Below are 22,233 nucleotides of genomic sequence, written 5' to 3'. Positions count from 1 at the left end.
TTTATACACTAATGAAAAATGACTTAAGCATCCATCTTCAACCTATAACAAAAAACCCTTGATTTTTCTTCTCAAAATCAGTTATTTTGAAGCTCTTTGACCTCTATGATATGTTATTTTAATCTATTGAACCTTATCTCTAATCCATCATTTTCAATTGATGGATTCAGGGATTAGTGAGAATTGACCTCATTAAGAAGTGTTTTATTTCATAAAATTGTTTAGATTTTGTATAATTTTAAAGAAACAATGTTTATAGAAGAAAAATTACTTGAACAAGTTTAACAAAAAAATAAATAATAAGCAATTGAAAAATAAATAATTCTCCTAATTCAATAATATTCTTATTGGGTAAACTATCCAACTAAAGAACCACTTGAATTGTCAAGAATTATAACATCTACCTTAAGGTTTAAAAGTTGAAATACTTCAAAAATTATATTTTGTTTATGAGGTTTGAAGGAAATAGTATTTTAAGGTTTAAGAAATGAAGTTTGAAGTAGATGGAATCTTACTGTTGGATAGTAGAATAAACAATTTTCTCCAAGAAATTCGAAGATATCTAATTTGGGGAAGAAAAATCAAGAATTCTTGATTAAAAGTTGAAGATGGGCATTTTGGTCATTTTTTAATTATTAATTTATCGGAGAAGACCGAGGTCAAGGGGCATGTCATCAATGGGGATATCTCAAATATTAATCAAAACGTAGTGGGGTATTTATAAATCACAATTGAAAACATAGTTATTGCAGATATTTTTAATAGTGGAGGACATAAATGTCACTTCGTGGGCCCATACTTTTCTTGATTGACCTTTGACTCGAATAAATTTTGGTCCACTAAGGTCAAGATATTCCTACGTAGGATATGATATCCCGTTGCGTCTTGGAATAATCTCAAGCATATTCTCGAAGAAAACCAGCTAAAGCCACGAAGACCATACTATTTGCTCAAACATTCCCTAAATACCCAAAAGGATGTCTCCAAATTACCCTAATAATTAAAGGGTCAGGATCCCTTAACTCATGAAAAAAACACATGATCCCAACTCTCTAAATGTAAATCCAATGGTTAAAATTTATCCTCAGATAAGTCTCTTACAGGATTGAGATCATGTGCCCATAATTAAAATGGCTGTTTTGTAATTTTTAATATAAGTAGTCTAGTGCAAAGTCAAGTTTTTAACTGTTAATGGTTGACTAGGATGGCCTTCGAGAGTCAAGTCAAGTCAATATCTTGCAAGTTGACTTTTGACGAATTAAATGAAATATATTTAAAAAATATGAATTTAATATTTAAAATAAATAAAAACATATATTTTTTTTATTCTTCTCAAAACATTATATATAAGTTTTTTTTTATCTGATCCAGTTCATTTATGTAGTTGACCCGGTCAAATCGATGAGTTCATAAGAAGAAGATTTGCCTGGTTGACTTGGCAAGTTTGTTCCATGGAACTTTGGGAAAAGCCACCTCAAATTCCAATCAGGTCAAGGAGGTTTAAAATTGCAGCAACTTTAGCCGGTGAAATGGAAAACTTGATATGGTGATATATTTAGGAACCAACAAGAAGATAATGGTGCCACCTTAGCAAACATTTGCATCCCAAGACCTAATTCATCAAAATTTTAATTGGTAAATGCATGTTCATGGTAACAGAGAAAATGCAAACTCAAATTTTCCAAAATGTTTAGCATCTCAGGTTAATGTGTTTGTAACAAGCAAATAACAGAACTCCCCTAACTTGTTAACAGAGTCCCACAATTTAAAAAAAAAAAAAAAAAAATTTAATACTAAGAACTAGGAAGAGAGCACACACACATGGGTATCTTCACCACCACCTTTCAGCTCATCTAAGTTAATCATTAAGATGATGTGGTTTATCATGCTACTTGCCTTTTTCACAAAAAATCGTCAGCGACCTCAAGTTGTAGTACTTTAGAGACCAATAGGGTTGACAAATCAAGAGCAGAGTTGGATTCATTTGAAGAGATCTTACACACGATCACGACAGAAAGTCGCAGGTCTAACTGCCAATATAGCCCAGCCACTGAAGGATGAAGGCTAATATAAGAAAGCAAACTGCAAGAATCAAACCAGGTCTCCCCAATAGCCAGTTCTTTGTCTTCTTTGCAACTTCTACTCCTCTCTGTAGCCTATCAGCCCACCTCATCTGAAGAAAGAAGTACACATGTAAATCAACGAGTGCCAGGCAAATTACATGGTGTCATAGAATGTCTTGATGATTGACATGCATACATATGAACTGCGGGTTTTAAAATTTTAAAGTTTGTTATGTTCAGAACTCAACACAAGCCCAAGAGTCCTGAGCCGTCACAACTGACACAGGGAGACCCAAAAGCAGCAACTGAAGAGATAGGTGGAATCAAGGTGGGGACGTTTCACACCTAAGATGCTCCTGTGTCATACACCCACACTGGAAGAGTCTCAAACTCGAGACCTCCTACTCTGCTACCATTTGATGCAAGAAGACCCAACCATTTATCCCTTTATACCATAGCCCAGGGTTCCAATCAACCGAATTTAGACACACCTCAATGTGGGGATGCTCCTCACCAAGGATGAAACTTTCCCCACCGCACAAGTTTGAGAGGTGTAGCTCTAGAAACAAGAAACCATAGAAAGAGAAAAGAAATGTATAGGAAAATATACAAAACTCCAAGCTTCGTGCTGACATGCAGTTGTGCCCGTATGATTTTAGTCATGGAACTTCTATAGATGCGAATTTCAATGGGAAAGATTTCTTGGGCAAAGCAAGAAAGAGAAAGAACACCTATAGTGTAGTCACACCAACAATGGCAATGATGATGACAAGGGCAGTAAAGAAAATAAAATATAAATAAAAAAATGGATTCGCCTTGTAAGATAGAAACAGATAACCTAAGTTACCAGAAGTGGGATGCAGAAAGAAAGAACAGAAAATAAGCACCCTTCACGACTTCAAACGTAGAGGAAATACAACCAACCAAAGTATGAGCAGAAGAGGTGGAACGTTCATTCAATTGTAAGATATTAAATAAAATAAAAGGTAAAAAAAATCTTTGAAAATTAGTAAGGAAGTACCATTCTATCCAAGTCGTCCGGTGATAAAGAGGACATGGCTTGTTGAGCTTTTTGTGCCTCCTCCTTTGAGAGCTTGAATCCAAATTGTTCACTCATGTTTGCCATCATGTCTGGGCTAATATTCTTAAACATGTCTGTAAACATCTGCCAATTTACATGCATTCAAAGGTTTAGAGATTAATCAAAAAAAAAAAAAAGAAGAAGAAGAAGAAGAAGAACATGAGTAGAACGAAGTTTAACAAGCAAGTAAATAAAAGGATCCAATCCAAGTACACCTGCCGCGATGCCGGATCATTCATTTGGTTTCGCATCTGTTCTTGTAAACCAGTCATCGATGTCGGGATATTTGACGGAGGAGACGGGTCTGACCTTGAACTCGAGAACAACCCCCGTGAAGAACTACTTTCGCCAACATCAGAATTCCTGTTCACTGCAGGAATTCCGCCAGCTTCTGCAAGCTTCAACCCATTCTTTGATCTTGCATCTTTAGCTGATTCTTTCCCATTCATAGTAGAGGCAATTTCGAACATTTTCTGAAGATCTTCCGGAGACATCTTGCTCATCATACCAGATGCAGCCTTCAGCATGTCAGGTGACGCACCCTGTGGTAGTGATCCGGGTCTTGTGCTCTCTGAAAAAAATGGGTTTTCCCCTTGAAAAGAGGAAGCCATCTGGACCATTTCCTGGAGTTCTTCCGGTGACATCTTGCTCATTATATTTGAGGCAGTCTTAATCATGTCAGGCGACACCCCTTCGGAATTTCTGGCATTCAAAGCAGCCAGAGTATCGGGATCGGCATTTGAAATGAAATTTTGGAATGATCTACAAAAAAAGGAAGTAAAAAATCAGGTATTAGTGAATAGATTTACAGTTTTACAAATCAATGAAAGAACAAAAAATTAAGACAGCAGCATAGATAATTTCAATTTGATCAGAAATCCTGTTCAGGAGATTCAGTGAACATCGCTGACTCAACACAAACTCAGGTTGAATAAGTTTAGCCACATAAGTATTCTTTCAAAAGTTAAACTACTACACCAAATCAAAATAACAGTTTGTTTATTTGAAATTTTCAAGAACTCAATGAAATGCTCACAATACCAAATGGACACAGCATGGGTCTGTGTCAGACAACTTCAAGTTGTCCAGTATGGCGGCACGCCTAACAAGTCAGAAACTAATCAAATGCAAACAATGTGGCCTTGAACATTGGAACGAAAGGAAAACAAATTCAGAGAACATTAGAAAACCTTGGAAGAATCATTAACATAAAACCATAATAAGCCTATGCAAATTACTAAAAAATGCTTAAAAGACCTTGTATGTACCCATTTCACATTCTGTGCAGTGCATGTGCAATTTTGTTACATGTAAAAAATGTGTCAAAATGCCTCTCACCATGATAAAAATAACAAAAACCCGAGCAAAGTCAAGTTGAATTCAAAATATGTAGATGGAAACCATCAAAGAAAAAAATAAATAAATAAAAGAAAAGAAGTAATAACACTTAAGAAATTATAACACAAACAAGTGAGTAGATAGGATAAAAAATCGCAATTTAGATACTGAAGCAAGAGAGGATCACAAACAAACCTGATAGCTTCTGGATTATCTTTCAAGCTCTGCAAAGAGTCAGCATCAGAAGTCGGATTCCCAATTTTGGACCCAGACTGATTTTGGGAGCAATTTCCAGCTTCCTGTGGTTCTATTACAGAATATTTTGTAGACGAAGAGCTATTAGAGCTTTCAGGTGGCAATGTCCCAACCTCTTCAATTATTTCTTCAACTACCAATCCTGCAAAACAAGCAAAATACATCAAAATTGTTCGAGTTTTTTCCAAAACAAGCCAGAAATATGTGTTGTTTTCAGGGTTCAATGACATGGTTAGAAGAAGAAGAATGATAACATACTTCTTGGCGCTTCCCGCCGTCCACCTTCTTTTGAAAAAATTTCATTAGTGTCCCTGTATTGATTGATAAACTTTATCAGCCATGTTGATGGAAAGAGCAAGTTAGTGCACAACCCCCCCCCCCCCCCCCCCTTTAATCAAAATAACAATTTGAGAAACCATCAAACAAGAGGAAACTATATTATCTGGGTAGATTAAGGTAAATGCATAGTCAGGAAGTGCTCTGTACACCTAAGGCCATGGTCACAAATTTGGATTTTCCAAATGTTGTGGGTCCAAACAGACGTGCCCATCAGCCTGGAGTGTCCAAATGTTATGGCAGTCCTTCGATGGGCCATAGGATAGAAGTTACAGTAATTGAAGGACCCAACCGTGCCTAAAAGATAGAACAGTCCCAACTTTTGGGCTGTGGGTGACATGGGGTTCAGATTGGTCCATATAGCACCGAGCTACATTGTATTCCACCCGTACATCCCAGTTTTGCTCATCAAATAAATCCATACCTTAAGACATCTGCGATAGTTTCATCATCAGGAGCAACTATGTGTGCTTTACTCAAGTCAGAGACTGCTTCCTAATATGAAACCAGTTACAAAAATGTTACACCACAAAACACAAGCAAAAAATGTCATCAAATGCAATATTCTTCACAGACAGTACTGATTCTATGGAGTGATCAACATTTTTTAGCCAAACACAATCACATTGTGCTTTTCGCTTGACTCAGGTATAAGGGGGTCCATAAAAGTAATAAACTCACTTCTAATAGTCCTAATTCTTTATATGCTTGACCCCTCCGATAAAGAGCTTTGACATTGTCTGCATCATATTGCAAGACCTGATATAGAACAGACAAAAACCATTTGTGAGATGCAATACAACTCATAAATTAAGAAGATTGACATAAAAGTAAAGTATTATCCCCTGAAAGGGCACTGGAATGCCTCTTGTTCAAATCCATGGCCCAAAGTCAAATATGAAAAGAATCTGGTAGCAACTATTAACATGAAAGGCGGTAAAGGGGGGTTAAGTGTAATTATTTGGAAGCTAACTGAGATAGTGATATAATCTCATGGCCCTGGCTTCATTAGCCATTCTCGGATTGTGGAACGTCCACATAGCATCACAGAACATTAAATCTAGATAAGACTTCCTTGTGCAAGTCAATATTAAATGGTCGCCAAGATAGTAAAAGTGCATTACTGTTGTTACAGAATCTCTAGGTTTCTCACTATCTTTGAAATGTGTATAAGATGTGCATTTTGTGTATGGGTTTCTTAATCCCACCTTCATTTAAGGGGTCCATTTTCCTGTAGGGACATTACATCTAGGAAAGGCTAAATTGTTAGTTTTTTTTATTCCAGTCTGAAAGAAGATAGACACTATCACAGCCTCTTTGTGCCCCATGAACATGGATGGACATGATCATCATCATGCAATTGTAGAAAGTCATAGTGGGGGAGAAATGCAGAAGCAACATAAATGAATCAAAGTACTATTTATTTTGCTTCTTCCTCGATAACCTTTCTGGACAATGTGAATTTTTTTTCTTGTCTTTGGAATGTACATACCGATAAAAGTAGAACTAAAATGCGCAAAGGGGAAAATGATTAATGGATAAAAAAAAGGGAATAATTCCATAAACTTCTAAAACACCTATGATAGACACACTAACAAAAAAGGAAACCACCTCCCATTACTTGTGAACCAACCTTCGCACACTGTACCCACAAAGACAAAAAAGGAGGAAATCCTTCAGATTTCTTCACCTTCCTGAACTAGAAACTTAACCATCATTATAATCATTAATTTTAATTTATTTCCCTAATTCTCATCATCGGTTGCCATTTTTTCATTGGAAGTTTCTACAAACCCATAAATCTTCCGACGAATTCTCTTCGTCATTGTCTCACCAACGCTACTTAGAACAAACACAGAATGACATAAGAAGAGAGTAGTAGCTTAGTGATACCTCTGAGCCTTCCTTTATGCACTCATCATATTGCTTTGTTTTCAAGTAGCATGACATCAAATTGAGAGAACAAACCAACTGGAGTGCTCTGCCTTTGGAAACTGGAATGTCCTTCAGGTTATTTTTTGCCTAAAGATGCAAGGGAACAAATTAGAATGTTCTTCTTCCAAAGGGAAATGTCGCCATGGAACAGAATAAATGGAATTTAGATTGATAAAATTAAGACAGAAAGAATCAGGTCTGCACTTACACGCAAGTATTTCTGGGCAGCATCACCGAAATTTCCCTGGTTATGAAGCTCATTCCCCTTCCAAGTCAAAATGGACCCAGTGTAAAGGAGTTAGATGTCAAATACATTACTGATGTTTCGACAGAAAATAAATAACTGATAGCACCACAGAAGCAACCAAGAAATTAATAAACATTAGCCACTGACAAAGGGTTTCAGGTCATTGACAGATAAAATACGAATGCATATGGCTAGGAATTCATTACTTCGAAAGACAAGACCCAAGTATATGAGATACATAATTTTTCCATGGAACCCCGCTTTAAGGTTTGTAGCACAATCAATTTGCAATAAACTTCAGGCTACTCAGAAAAACTTGACTGTATCAACTGGGTTTTCTTCATTAAAATAATTATATTTATAATTTAAATATTTATATCTATATAAAAATATGATCTTGTAACTAATAATCTTCTAATCCACCTTATTTCTTTTAAAAATTAAATATACATATATATATATACACACACACATTAGTAAACAATTGTAAACTGAGTAAAAAGGTTTATCCCATCCAAGATAAGACAAATAGGATGAGTCAGGTCAGTATTTTTTTTATATTTATTTTATGGTTTTTTTTGGGTGTGAGTGGGTGGGTTGGGGGGAGACGAGGCAAAACATCAAGTTTTAAAACCGTGATGCTACCCTGCCTAGGGTGTAGCCATATAAGATTCACACAACGGCCGAATTCCATGTACCTTTCAAGCTTATTACGATGGTGAAAACAGTCTGTTTTGAAAATGGTTCAAGGATTTAAATTTCAATGTTAGGCCTAAATATCAGCCCTGCATAAATCCAAAACTCAGCAAAAATATATATAATTCAGCGAATTTTGGAAATGAAAAAAAAAAAAAAAAAAAGTTATGAATAGAATTATAGAAAGAAAAAGCTTATTTAATAATTTGTCGTCTCCCTGTAAGTGCCCCCAACCCACCCCTAAAAATAAGAAAAAATCATTATGACCTTTATCATAAAAAATAAAATCTCAACTATCCTTCTCTTCTCTCTTTACGTAACAAAAAAGGAAATCTCTTTTTTGGCTTTGAATAGTGAATAGAAATTTCAGATTCTTAATTATTCTATCTCAGTCTGGCCTGAAACCATAATTTTGTTCCAATTTTTTTAGAATTCCAGTGAAGTTAAAAGTTAAAACCATGCCATTTTTTTTTATAAGTAAAAAAAACAAAAAAGATACCTGTTTCTTCAGCATCTGAGCAGAATTCAATTCATATGTGAGTTGTGCATCAGCACGGGCAGCAATCGCTGCAACCTCTTCAGGTGTGCTATTAGCAATCTTCTTGCTGATCTCAGCCATATCCTCAGTACGGGCATTTTTCAGCTGCTCTGCAGCATTTCTTAAGTCTTCAGGCCTCATGTTCTTCATGCTTTCCGAGGCCATTCTTAACAGCTCGGGATTGGACATCATCTGGCCAGATGTAGCATAAAAGAAAACGACTGTGTTAAGTACGGGGTGGTGATAAATCAAAACTTGCAACAAAAATATTAAAATATACAGCGTCAATCACATCGTAGACTCTGAATTAAGATGCCAAAAGCCAAATTTCCCATTTTTAATTCTCAAACTAAACTAACAGAGTTAGAAGATCACAAATCAGAGTGGAGGATAAAGGGTTTGATCACATTGTAATCACCGAACCAAATATCATCAATCAAACAAAAAAGCCAGATTTTGAAATAACCAGTTTCCTAATTTCCCATTTCCAACATAAGCCCAAATCAAGATATCTAAACTAACATAATTAATCAAACTGATTCAGGGTCTTGGACCTCAAACCAAGATGAATTTCACGAATATGACATAAATCAGAACACCTTTTTTTTTTCTGAAATTTAAGGAATAATAAAATTAAACCTAAATTTGTTTTTCCCCTTTGAATGGAGTGGGGTTCTGGTTTCAATTTCAAGAAATCCCAACTCAAACAGGCTTTCTAAATTCTATATGAAACATAAATTCTCAAAGTCAAACCATCTTATTAGGACTCTATTTCGTTAGATTTGATTTCTATTTCTATTAAGATTCTATCAGTAGGATTTATTATTGATCTAGTAGGTATTTGATTTGGATATGTATTTTACTAGAAGTAGAATTGATAAATTATTAGGACTAGGACTCCTTATTTATAAAAGGATGTAATCCCCTTGTCAATTAATAGGAGAATATTGTTTAACGGTGTTTTTACACAACCTTGGTGTGTTGAGCACTCGAGATCTCCCTTTCTCTCGTTTGAGTGGGTATGAACTGTGTTCACGCCAGCAAAGAAGAAAACAAAGATGAGTATCTCAAAGGGGCGAGTGGACCATTTAGAAGGAACTATCGCCACCATGCAAGTTACCTTGGTGTCAATCCAACAGGCTATGGAGAAATTGGCGGATCAACAGCCACCCCCCTTACCTAATCCTCAAGTACAAGTCACTGAGGTTGTTGGTGGAAACTCAACGGTAAGAGATCAGGTTGATGATCTAGTTAATCGAACGGTTCCAAGGCCTCATGAAGATCAGATTGATAGATGATTGTTGCCACGCTTTGCTCGGATTGATTTCCCTCGTTTTGATGGGGATAACCCATTGGAATTTATATACAAAGTAGAACAATTTTTCTATTGCCATCAAACTGCCGAAAACGAAAAGGCTTTCCTTTCCTTGGTACACGTGGAGGGAATTGCGTCAAATTGGTTTCAATGGTATAATCGTACCAATCCATATCTTATATGAGAAAGAATGGCGGAAGCCATGTTGGTTTGTTTTGGATCAACTAATTACGAGAATCTTGATGGAATGTTGGTAAAGATACAACAAGATTCTGGATCTGTACAAAATTACCAAGAAGAGTTTGAACAACTTTCCAATCGAGTTGATGGTTGAACAAATAGAGCCTTGATGGGATTCTTCATTCAAGACCCCTTCGAGACGAGATCTGACAAGAAGTGTTGATGTTTTAACCTTCAACATTACAGGAGGCAATGATGTTGGCTCGATGACAAGAAGATAAATTGTTCCAACTTCAACGTGCAAATCAACCAATGCCGGGATTGGTTACCAACGGTCAACCTCACTCCAAAAATCTACAGAGATGATCAACAAACACACTCCAAAAATCTACATGAGATGATCAACCGCACCCGCACGACGAATTTAGATCAACGGCACCCGCATGACGAATTTCGAGCGATGAGATGAAAGTACGATGAGATAAAGGGTTGTGTTATAATTGTAATGAACGTTACACTCCAGGCCATTGATGTACTTCTTACAAATACTTACGAATATATTTACTATTTCTATTTCTATTAGGATTCTATCGATACGATTTGGTATTGATTTAGTAGGTATTTTAGCAGGAGTATAATTGGATGTAATCACCTTATCAATTAATAAGAGAATATTGTTTAATCGTGATTTCCTCTTCGATCACACACACCCAAACCAGGAAAAAACAACTGTTTAATTCTCAGAATCAAACTTTGAAGATATATCTAGAGAATCAAAAAAGGGGGAATTATACCTGTTGTTGCATCTTGGCCAATTCACTTGGCGAAAGTCTACTCATCTGTTCTTGAGCTAACCTCATCAATTCGGGATCCATCATACCGTTAAACATATTCAACCTTCAAATCAAAATACGATCTCAACGAAACCGATAACCAAAAAAACCCTCTTTTTTTTCAAACGATAACTGATCAAAGAGACAATTTTTAACTAATCAAAGACAAGCCTAAGAGAGAAAATTGCAGAAATCAAAAGGGGTTGACGATTTTATCGAAGTGGTTGAGAAATCGGTGAGTACTTATGCGGAATCGATGGAGATCTGTTGGAACGCAAACGCCCACCAAAGTAGAACAAAGAGAGAAGGGTGGACTCAAACCAAGAATCGAATATAATTAGCTTCCCGAAACGACAAGAATGCCCCCTTGAATTTGAAGAGCAATACCACGTGGCAAAATCTCCAGGTCTCTTTAACCCAAATCTTGATGTATATGTATACATCGAAGGAAATAATAATATAATAAACATTATAATTAATAGTGGGTCGAAAAGAGTTTCGCAACTTTAATGTCACTCGAGGATTTTCCCATTTCAATGTGGGACACGTCATGGAAGTTGTAGATGCACGAAATGGCTCTACACTTTCCTTCTCTTTAAGCTCGGGGGGACCTGCAAAACAGCCCACTCCGACGATCAAGTTAGCCAAATTGATCAGTGTAATGTGCTTAGAGAAGAAGAATTCCAACCTCTTTTACTCATAGTTTCTTCCTTATATAGGTGTTCAACTTGATCGTTTTTTTCTGTGCCACCCCTTGAGGTGACCTGGGGTAGTTAGCCTACTCTCTGACATGTCAGCTGCAGGAGTTGTTGCAACTGCCCTATCGCTTCTGAGAAAGTCAGATTTGGTCTGACATGACGTGGGTGGTTAGAACTGGCTGTCTATTGCAGGCTTATCTGTCAGACCTGTCATACCGACCTACGAGCTGATGGCACAGCTCCGAGCTTGGAATACATGCATTCGTCGGAGTTAATAAACCGAACAAAAGTCTTTGTCCGACCTCAAAATCATTATCCTTGGCCCTTTATCCGAGCCACGTGTCGGTGCTCAAGAATTTCCCCCCACAATACCCCCTCCCGAGGGCTCGGGCAGCATGATCGGGCACTCGGGAATACTAATAATTAATTGGGAAACTGACACGTGGATGCCTCTCATAGGGTCTGAGTTAAGATTAATGATATCTCTACGGCGAATCGTTACTTAGCCTTTTCGTTTTTCGAGGGTGGCGGTCGGTTGGTTTAGACGGCGCAATTATTGCATGGGGGACACGTGGCGTCCGGGGAATGGCTCGATTCGCGTGTAGTGGGGCGAACGGTCATATTGGGTTTCTCAGCGTTTAATGCCTCATTATTGTCCTGAGAAATCCCTGTCCGTTGATCCTAAACGCGCATCTCGAGGCTCTCCTTGCCTATAAATATCCCCCTTACTTCTTATTTTCATTTTCACTTTCACTCTCCCTGTTGTTACTCTGCCCGTTTGCCCCCTCGCGCGCTTCCTGTCTTTGCCAGTGCCTCCGCCGCGCCTTCGCCGTGCCATCCAGTCATCAGCTACTCTGTAACCAGCTCCCTTCGAAGAGGAAATTGAAGAAAAGGTAACAGAGTCAAGGCCACCCCTCTCCTCTAGTTTTTCCTTTCATTCCTCTGTCACCCCACCCTCATGGCCAAGGGGAAATCTTATTCCCCTGCCTGTCCTCCATTGGAGGTGGTTAGGGGCACCTTTGGTGTCCCTGCTAGTGTGGGCCTGTCCTATGTGGACGAGGCTATGCAGCTCAGGGAAGGCCCTCCAGGTACCACGGTGGTATACTGGGGGCAATTTAGAGCAGGCCTCCGAGTCCCTTTGAGTAGGCTGACTCGGGAGGTTCTGAATTTTTACCGGAGGGCACCTGGGCAAATGAGCGGAAATTTCTTCCGACTTATTAGTGCCTTCGAGCATATGAACAATAGGCTGGAGGACGGCCTCCAGCTAGGGCTCTGGGATATCAGGGCCCAATTCGTTCTGAAGAAGTGCCCGAATAGGCCGGGCTTCTTCTATCTATCGAAGAGGAGAGGGAAGCCTTCCTTGGTCGAGTTACCTGACTCGGACAAGGAGTGTTTTTATTCCCCATTCAGTTGTCTGGTCAGTGGGAGTACGCCCAAGATGACGAGCTTCCCTCCCTGGCCTATTCCTTCTTCAACACCCATGGTGAGTGCTACTAATGTTTCTCCTCTTGTTCTCCTTTATTCTCTTGCCTAGAGACTAACTATGCGTCGTCCGACCTATGCAGGCCCGGCCAAAGACAAGTTTCCGGGAGACTCCGTGGTGATCACCCACCTCTTCTCCAACCCCGACTTGTACAATCAAGTTACGGCCTTTCTACCTCCGTCAATCCGCCCAGCAGAAATGGCACTGCAATCTAAGCGTCCCCCACCAGTCCTCGCCTCCGACTCTGAGGAGGAGGAAGTTGCTGTGGTCCTCCCAGTAATACCAGCGGTAACTCCCGGGGTGAGGCACGCTGATCCTGGAGAGGAGGAAGAGGAAGACCATCAACCTCTTCTAAAGAGGCTGAGGAGGGGGCCCCGTTCTCCAGCCCCGGTGCTCCAACTGCCCCCTCCTCAAGTTCTAGAGGAGACCTGCCATCCAGCCGAGCCATCGCAGGCGTCCTCGGCTGGATCGGTGCAGAGGGGGGTCGTGCCTCCTACCCCCTGGGTAGTTCAACCCTCGGTCAGGGGCAGGCCGGTGTCGGACAAAGATTCAGCCTTGTCCGACCCAGCCATAGCACGGGCGATCTTCGATGCTTCCGCTTTACCGCGGGACGTGGAGAAAGTCCGCAAGAGTTTTGCCGGTGATTCGGCAAAATTCTCGAACGACGCATTCCGAGCTCTGGCGGTGGTAAGCCTTCATATTTGCCTTTTATTTCCCTTGGTTCGACCCCTATTTCCGGTTTGTCCCTCCGACTAACCCTTTTCTTTCTCCTTATCAGGTGCAACACGCCGTGGCCAAGCTCGTGGAATCCCGAGACGCTTCCGTGGACAGCCTTAGGTCCACGGAAGGTCGCCTCCTTCAGTTACAGGCTGAAAGGGATGCGACTGCGGCCAATTCCCAGAAACTCCAATTAAGCTTGGATAGCGCACTATCCGAGTTGGAGCAGAATAAAGACAAGCTAGCTCTGGCGGAGGGGAAGATCTCTTCCCTAGAAGAACTGGTGAAGGCGAAGGAGGTAGAGCAGGAGAGAGCACTCCAAGATCAGCTCAACTCCCTCCAAGCCCAGCTGGATTCTTCAGAGGAGGCCTGGGAGACGGCTTATAATAAGCTGAAGGCGAAGCTAAGGAAAGCCGAGGCCGCTGCAAAGAGGCCGGAGGTGACCCCGGAAGCCACACCAACTGCTGCTCCCGAGCCGATTCCTGAAGCCCCAGTTGCACCAGTGGACATCCAAGCCCCCGAAGATGCCGTGGTAGCGATTGTAGCGAACGAATAGTTTTTCTTGTTTTTGTTGGCACAATTTTGTAACTTTATATGTAATTCAAATGGAAATATATAAATATATTTTTTTTATCGATTCTTGTACCTCCCTCTTTGCTTTCTCTTTTCTGCTTTTATGCTGAGGCTTATTGTTTAGGGAACCCCGAAATATTTAACTCTACACACCTCCTTAGTCAGGTTTTTAGTTCCGAACGAATTCCTTTGCTAGGTCCGGCACCTGTTGAGGGGCCGTGGCTTCCCCTTAGTCCGACTCTTCAGTTGGGCTTGGTCCCCGTAGTGGGACCAAGGCTTACCCTTCCGACCAACTCCTCAGTTGGGCTCGGCTCCAATGGTGGGGCCGAGGCTTTTCCTTGTCCAACTCCTCAGTTGGGCTTGGTCCCCGTGGTGGGACCAAGGCTTCCCCTTCCGACCAACTCCTCAGTTGGGCTCGGCTCCAATGGTGGGGCCGAGGCTTTTCCTTGTCCAACTCCTCAGTTGGGCTTGGTCCCCGTGGTGGGACCAAGGCTTCCCCTTCCGACCAACTCCTCAGTTGGGCTCGGCTCCTATGGAGGGGCCGAGGCTTTTCCTTGTCCAACTCCTCAGTTGGGCTTGGTCCCCGTGGTGGGACCAAGGCTTCCCCTTCCGACCAACTCCTCAGTTGGGCTCGGCTCCTATGGAGGGGCCGAGGCTTTTCCTTGAACAGCAGGCATAGGCACAAAGATGGCTTTATTGATAATATTTCTTTAAATTGAATACATTCCATGGTGATTGAATCTCCTCACCGGTCGGAGTCTCCAAGTAGTAAGCGCCGCTTTCCCCGACTTTTCGCACAATATACGGTCCTTCCCAGTTGCAGCCGAGCTTCCCACTATTAATTTCCTTGGTATTTGAAAATACCTTTCGTAACACCATATCTCCGACTTTGAAACTCTCTGCAACGTACCTTCCGGTCATAAGATCTCTTCAACACCTGTTGGTACCGTGCCAACCTCTCTATGACCCTTTCCCGCGTCTCATCCAACCAATCCAAATTCCGAGCCACCATTTCGTCGTTGAATTCTGTCTCGGCCACCAGCGTCCTTGTTGTAGGAATCTGTATCTCGGTAGGAATGACAGCTTCTGTTCCATAGGCTAGTACGAACGGAGTGAAACCTGTCGCCCTTCTTGCCGTGGTCCGGTATGCCCATAAGACGCTGTGTAGCTCGTCTACCCATCTTCCCTTGTGTTCCTCCAGCTTCTTCTTCAAGTTCGCGAGGATTGTCTTGTTTGATGCTTCAGCTTGGCCATTTCCCTGTGGATATCTTGGCGACGATTGCAGAGAACGGATTCCGTATTCCTTGAAGTACGATTGCACGCGGTTGCCCTTAAACTGAGTTCCATTGTCAGAGATCAACGCATAAGGGATCCCGAATCGCGTTATGATGTGCTCCCACGTGAATTTGATAACTTCTTCCTCCCGAATCCGTGTAAGGGGAACATCTTCCACCCATTTAGTAAAATAATCCGTGGCTACTAGGATGAATAGCTTGCCCCCCTTTCCCCGAGGCAGAGGTCCCACAATGTCCATTCCCCATATTGAGAACGGCCAGGGTGATTTCATAGGATGGAGTTCACTGGCTGGCTGCAGATGCATGGGAGCATGTTTTTGGCATTGATCGCAGGTCCTCACATACCTCTTACAGTCTTCCTGCATCCTCGGCCAGAAATAGCCCTGACTGATAACCTTATTGGCGAGCGACCGTCCTCCCGAATGATTGCCACAGATTCCCTCGTGGATTTCCGCCATTATGAGCTCGGACTCTTCTTTAGTAAGGCACTTAAGAAGTGGCCCCCCGAAGGACATTCTATACAACTCCTCCCCAACGAGAGTGTACTTGCTGACCTGCCGAAGTAACTTTCTGGCCTCCCCTCTGTCTTCTGGCAGTACCTTGAACGCAGATACCGAGTAAATTCTTTATCCATCCCGACGAGCGTTATATCGACCTGTGCGCACTCCCTTCCACATGTTCGATGCTTGCTTTAGGCAGGTATTCCACAGGTAAAGACCGTCCCTCCGTCTCCCCTAGCATTGAGGCAATGTATGCCAATGAATCTGCATGCCTGTTCTCATCCCTGGGAATCTGGCATATCTCCACTTGGTCGAACTTCTCAATCTCTCGTTTAACTGAGATCAGGTATCTCGCCATGCGTTCATCCTTCGCTTCAAATTTCCCGTTGCATTGGTTGGCTATAAGTTGGGAGTCGGTGCATAGTTTTACCCGGCCGATTTTCAACTCGCTCGCCATTCTTAGCCCGTGGATGACTGCCTCGTACTCTGCTTCGTTATTTGATGCCCCATACCCGAGTTTGATGACCTTTTCCAATCTATCATTGCTCAGTGTTACAATTACTATTCCCACCCCCGAGCCTGAGTAGTTTGACGATCCATCGACAAAAATTCTCCATCCTGCCTGCTTGTCCCATAGCTCCACTTCTTCCGTCCCTTCGTCTTCATTTTCCAACTCTTCCCAGATCGGATCCTCAACCGGGAAATCCGCAAGGAAATCTGCCAATACCTGCCCCTTTATTGCTGTCCGGGACTCAAATTGTAAGTCGTACTCTCCGAGGATTACAGCCCACCTCGCCATCCTCCTTGACTTTTCGGATCTGTGCATCATCTCTTTCAGCGGGGTGTCCGTCACAACCCGTATGCGGTGGGAAAGGAAGTAGGGCCTGAGCTTGTGTGCCGAGTAAACGAGCGACAATCCCACCTTCTCCGTCCTGGTGTATTTAACCTCCGATACGCCCAACGTTTTGCTAACGTAATAAATAGGATATTCCCGTCCCATTTCAACTTTAAAGAGAACGGAGCTTACCGATGATGGACTGGTCGCCAGATAAATCCCCAGCTCCTCTCCTTCTTCCGGAGAGCTAAGGATCGGTGGCTGCCCCAAATACCTCTTTAGGTCGCTAAAGGCTACCTCGCACTCCGTACTCCATGCAAAATTCTTCTCCTTCTGTAATAACGCGAAGAGCGGGTGGCATCGATCGGATACCCTGGAGATAAACCTGTTTAGCGCAGCTATTCTCCCTGCCAACTTCTGCACCTGCTTTTGGTTAGCGGGGCTCGGCATCTCTACCAACTCCCGGATCTGGTCTGGGTTTGCCTCGATCCCTCTCCTGGTGATAACGTGCCCGAGGAATTTCCCAGAGGAAACGGCGAAGACACACTTCTTCGGATTCAACTTCATTTTGAAACTCTTCAACCGATCAAATGTTTGCTTAAGGTCTGCCAGATGGTCTCCCGCTCTCTTGCTTTTTACCAACAGATCGTCGATATATACCTCCATAATCTTCCCGATCAATCCTTCGAACATTTTTGTCACGAGTCTTTGGTAGGTTGCCCCGGCATTTCTCAAACTGAACGGCATGACTTTAAAACAGAACAGCCCTTGCTCGGTAATGAATGATGTCCGTTCCTGGTCTTCCACTGCTAGGGGGATCTGGTTATACCCCGAATATCCGTCCATAAACGACATTCTCTCATGTCCAGCAGTGGCATCGACTAACCTATCAATCCTTGGCAGCGGGAAGCTATCCTTTGGGCACGCCTTATTCAGGTTCATGAAGTCGATGCACACTCTCACCCTTCCATCCTTCTTCGGCACTGCTACTATGTTCGCTATCCATTCTGGGTACTCTACTTCCCTGATAAACCCGGCCTTCAAAAGCTTTTCGATTTCCTCATTCACCCCCTGCCTGAGGCGCGGCGACAGCCTCCGTGGCTTCTGCCTAATAGGTCGGAAGCTTTCATCAACATTTAATCTATGGCACGCCACCGACGGGTCTATCCCAGGCATGTCCTCCAATGACCATGCGAATACATCCTTGTTTGCCCTCAGAAGTTGGAGTAGCGCTGCCCTCTCCTCCTGCAACATCGTGGTACCAACACTAACTATCTGTCCTCCATCGCCCCCGAGATCCACAGCTTCGACTTCCTCAACTGTTACTCGCTGCTCGCGCAGCGGCTGCTTCTGTAATTGCTACAAGGATTCATTAACAGTTGGAGTTGCCTTTCTCTTCTTCGGTGGGGCGGCCTCGGGGCCTCGGTCTTGCTTCAAAGCTAGGTGAAAACACCTCTGCGCCATCTCCTGATCTCCCCTGATTTCCATTATTCCTTCCTTACCTGGGAAACGAATAACTTGATGATAGGTTGACGGGACTGCTTTCATTTCGTGTATCCATCTCCGGCCCAAGATCGCGTTATAAGCCGAGTCTGCATCTATTACCACAAATCTTGTCATTACCACTTTAGACCCTGCTGAGATCGGGAGTGTGATTTCTCCTACCGAGCTGCTAGCGGCGCCGTTGAACCCATAGACGAGGGTCGGCGTTGGCTCCAAACTTCCTGAAACCCCCATTCTCTTAGCCGCGCTTAGGAAGAGAATGTCCACCGCGCTCCCCGAATCCACGAGTATTCTTCGGAGCTCGACGTTTCCCACTGGAAGCGCGATTACTAACGCGTCCTGATGGGGCCCTGCCGTCCCCCTTAGGTCACTTTCTGTGAATACGATTGCCCGGGGATCTGCTCCGTGGTTTGTCGTTCCAACTACCCGTACTCCTGACGCCACACTGTTAACCTCGACCATATGTCGGATTTTTTTTACCTTATCCCGAATCTCACGCCTAGATGGCACTTCGGCCCCTAATAATCCTGTGATGGTATGAATTATCCTGTGCTCTTCCGTCTCTTGACGCCCTCCTTTAGCTGGCCTTCTTTGCTCGGGCTTTCGCTCAGCTCTCTCGGTAGTCTCCCCACTTCTCCTTCCTCCCGCGGAAACATAACCTTTGAGCTTCCCTGCATCGATCATATCCTGGACGATATGGCGCAGCCTGTAGCAGTCCTCAGTAGGGTGATCCTCAGCCTCATGATACTCGCAGAATGGTTTTCCGGGTTTCCCCTTATACCCCCGTGGCGGCTGAACGAAATCGGGCTCCCCCCTTATGCGCCTTAGTATCACGGATAGTTTTTCGTTGAGCGGGGTATACACCCGGCCTCTTTTCCACCACGACTGCTCGTTCGAATCTCTCCGCCTTTTCTTACTTCCTCCACTCCGGGGTGGGTCGGTACCTTTGAAGCGTCTACTCCTCCTTCACTGTTAGCCACTGTCTGGGTGCTCTTCTTCTTGCCCTTCACAGATTCTTCCACCAGGATGTACTTTTCCACCTTCGCATACAAATCTTCTAGACGAGTAGGATCAGACTTGATCAAGGACTCATGCAACCGTGTTCCCGGGATCACCGCAGCGATGCACGCCGCGCATGCTGTGGCCTCGTCTATGCCCTCTACGTCCAGGGCTCTCGTTCGAAAACGGGTTACGAACGACCTAATACTCTCCCCGGGCTCCTGTCGAAGGTTAAATAGAGTGTTAACTCCGACCTTCTTCCTTCGCAGGTGCACGAACTGCCCAACGAACGTTTCTTCCAGTTCGGAAAAGTTCGTAATGGACCCAGCTGGTAAGGCCTGGAAACCAATCATGGCCCCGAGCCTCAAGGTTGACGGAAACAGCTTGCAGAGCAACGGATCATCATTTTAGTACAGCACCATTTGACTTCTGTAGTGCAGTATATGGTCCATGGGATCTCGCGTCCCGTCATAAGTTTCAAACTTTGGCATGTGGAACGACCTGGGTGGTTCTGACTTCATTATCGCCTGCGAGAATGGTGTCCCTTTGAGTTCCCGAATTGCGTTCCGTACCTTTTGCGCGGGATCCTTTCCTCGCGCGAATTCCTCATCCCTCCTTTTGAGCATCTCCTCCACCTCCTTCCTCGTCATGGTTTCTTTAACTTCGGAGCTTCCCTGCTGCGTTTTTACTGCTGCTGAATCTTCAGTCCAATCTACCTCCGTTCTTGCCGCTTGAACAGGACGGTCGCTACTCTGCTCTGCCCCTGGGCCTTCCTCGGTCTCCGCACGCTCGCCTAACCTTTGCCTGAGCTCTTCGTTTTCCCTTCTTATTTTCACTATCTTATCATTTTGTTTCTCCAACCCCCTGCGCATTTCTTCTCTCATCTCTGTGAGTAAGTTGTACATTGCTAGCATTGGATCCGGCGCGTTTGGGAGCGAGTCTGCTGGTAGTGGATTTGATGGCTCTCCACGATTTTCGCCTCTAGCTCTTCCCATATTGGTCGTTTTTCTCCTTGTAAGTTTCCCACGGACGGCGCCAAATTGTAGATGCACGAAATGGCTCTACACTTTCCTTCTCTTTAAGCTCGGGGGGACCTGCAAAACAGCCCACTCCGACGATCAAGTTAGCCAAATTGATCAGTGTAATGTGCTTAGAGAAGAAGAATTCCAACCTCTTTTACTCATAGTTTCTTCCTTATATAGGTGTTCAACTTGATCGTTTTCTGTGCCACCCCTTGAGGTGACCTGGGGTAGTTAGCCTACTCTCTGACATGTCAGCTGCAGGAGTTGTTGCAACTGCCCTATCGCTTCTGAGAAAGTCAGATTTGGTCTGACATGACGTGGGTGGTTAGAACTGGCTGTCTATTGCAGGCTTATCTGTCAGACCTGTCATACCGACCTACGAGCTGATGGCACAGCTCCGAGCTTGGAATACATGCATTCGTCGGAGTTAATAAACCGAACAAAAGTCTTTGTCCGACCTCAAAATCATTATCCTTGGCCCTTTATCCGAGCCACGTGTCGGTGCTCAAGAATTTCCCCCCACAGAAGTCACGCGTTTACAAATTTATTCGATTTGACCTAAATAAGTAGTGTTAATTCTCGTTCGGGACCGAGGCGATTCGTCTGATACATCTCAATATCGTTCACGACGAATAGATAAATCAAATATTTTTTATGAGATTAGCAAGTACGATTTATTTTTCTTATTATTAAATGAGATAAGATGACTTAAATATATCAAAAAACTCATTTGAGACGATTCGATCTTCATGTACAGGACGTAAGAACAAATTTTAAAATCATGTTTGTGATTAGAATTTAGAAGTAATGTGGAGGCATTTTTGAAAGAAAAAATTTGACTACATCTACCATTCCTCTCTGCAAGTGACTGTTGACATTGAAATGTGGATGACCAAAACTTCACCCACTTTTACATTTAAAATAATATAATAATACTATCAAATACTTATCTCATTATAATATTGAAATATATTAAAAGGGTGTTGTTTTGATTTCAACAAATTAATTTAGCACAAATTAAGTTAGGAATGTCAACGAGAACCCATTTAACTAGAAATCAACTAGAATTGAAATTGAAAATCTTGGGTTTTGATTCATTTTTTATTAAAATTGATTAGGGTTGTAATAAAACCAAATTTATTGAAACTAAAACCGTTAGATTTTATTTGATGGATACCTAAAGGTACTTGAAACAGATTTATTTTTTCATTTTCCTTTAAAATGATTTAATATTTTAATGTTTTTTAAAATGGGCCAAGCTCCCTTGACTCATGGAGAATAGACACATAATCCCTATTTTTAAACATGAAATGAAATCTAATGATCGAGATTTGTCTTTTTGACAAATAAATTTAAGATATGTGTTATCTAGGCATAAATCTTAATTATTGAATTTTGAGCCTAAATGATTGGAATCGTGTGTTTTCTCACGAGTCACAAGAGCTCATTCCTTTAATAATTAATACATATAGTATATAAACTTCTTTAATTTTGTATATAAACTATGTATTCAAGTTTAAAATCGACAATCTCTTATAATACATTATTAATTGTAATTAAGATGAATTTTAATTTTTGAAGGATTATTAATTTATATATCTAGTATAATAAATTATAATGAAGTAATTTTTTCTTGTAAATAATGTGTAAACGTTTTGATAAAAAAATCATTTTTTTAATGATTCAAGTTTTTTTTTTTTTCTCTCATTTGATTCAATAAAATAAAAATTGTGGTTCCAATTCCACGTAGTTTAGAATTGACGTTGACAAAAATCGAAATCCCAAAATATA

The 22,233-nt window shown here is 42.1% G+C and overlaps 2 protein-coding genes across 2 annotated transcripts; one reads left to right on the top strand and one right to left on the bottom strand.

The window, feature by feature from the left end:
- Positions 1-1,650: 1,650 nt before the first annotated feature.
- On the bottom strand, positions 1,651-11,149 carry TPR7 (Tetratricopeptide repeat (TPR)-like superfamily protein). The gene is made up of 11 exons (XM_086422741.1): positions 10,779-11,149; positions 8,451-8,681; positions 7,217-7,273; positions 6,967-7,095; positions 5,755-5,832; positions 5,498-5,568; positions 4,996-5,048; positions 4,678-4,879; positions 3,360-3,906; positions 3,085-3,228; positions 1,651-2,173 (listed from the first exon to the last, which is right to left on the bottom strand). The coding sequence occupies exons 1-11, from the start codon at positions 10,872-10,874 to the stop codon at positions 2,027-2,029; spliced, it is 1,755 nt and encodes a 584-aa protein (XP_086278867.1). The 5' UTR covers positions 10,875-11,149; the 3' UTR covers positions 1,651-2,026.
- Positions 11,150-13,015: 1,866 nt separating this feature from the next.
- LOC147385405 (uncharacterized) lies at positions 13,016-14,271 on the top strand. The gene is made up of 2 exons (XM_086423149.1): positions 13,016-13,685; positions 13,777-14,271. The coding sequence occupies exons 1-2, from the start codon at positions 13,059-13,061 to the stop codon at positions 14,269-14,271; spliced, it is 1,122 nt and encodes a 373-aa protein (XP_086279275.1). The 5' UTR covers positions 13,016-13,058.
- Positions 14,272-22,233: the final 7,962 nt, after the last annotated feature.

This window comes from Akebia trifoliata, chromosome 14 (assembly GCF_017979445.1).
Source record: "Akebia trifoliata isolate Shusen 1 chromosome 14, ASM1797944v1, whole genome shotgun sequence".
Lineage (NCBI taxonomy): Eukaryota > Viridiplantae > Streptophyta > Magnoliopsida > Ranunculales > Lardizabalaceae > Akebia > Akebia trifoliata.
This window is presented reverse-complemented; position numbering and strand designations above follow the sequence as displayed.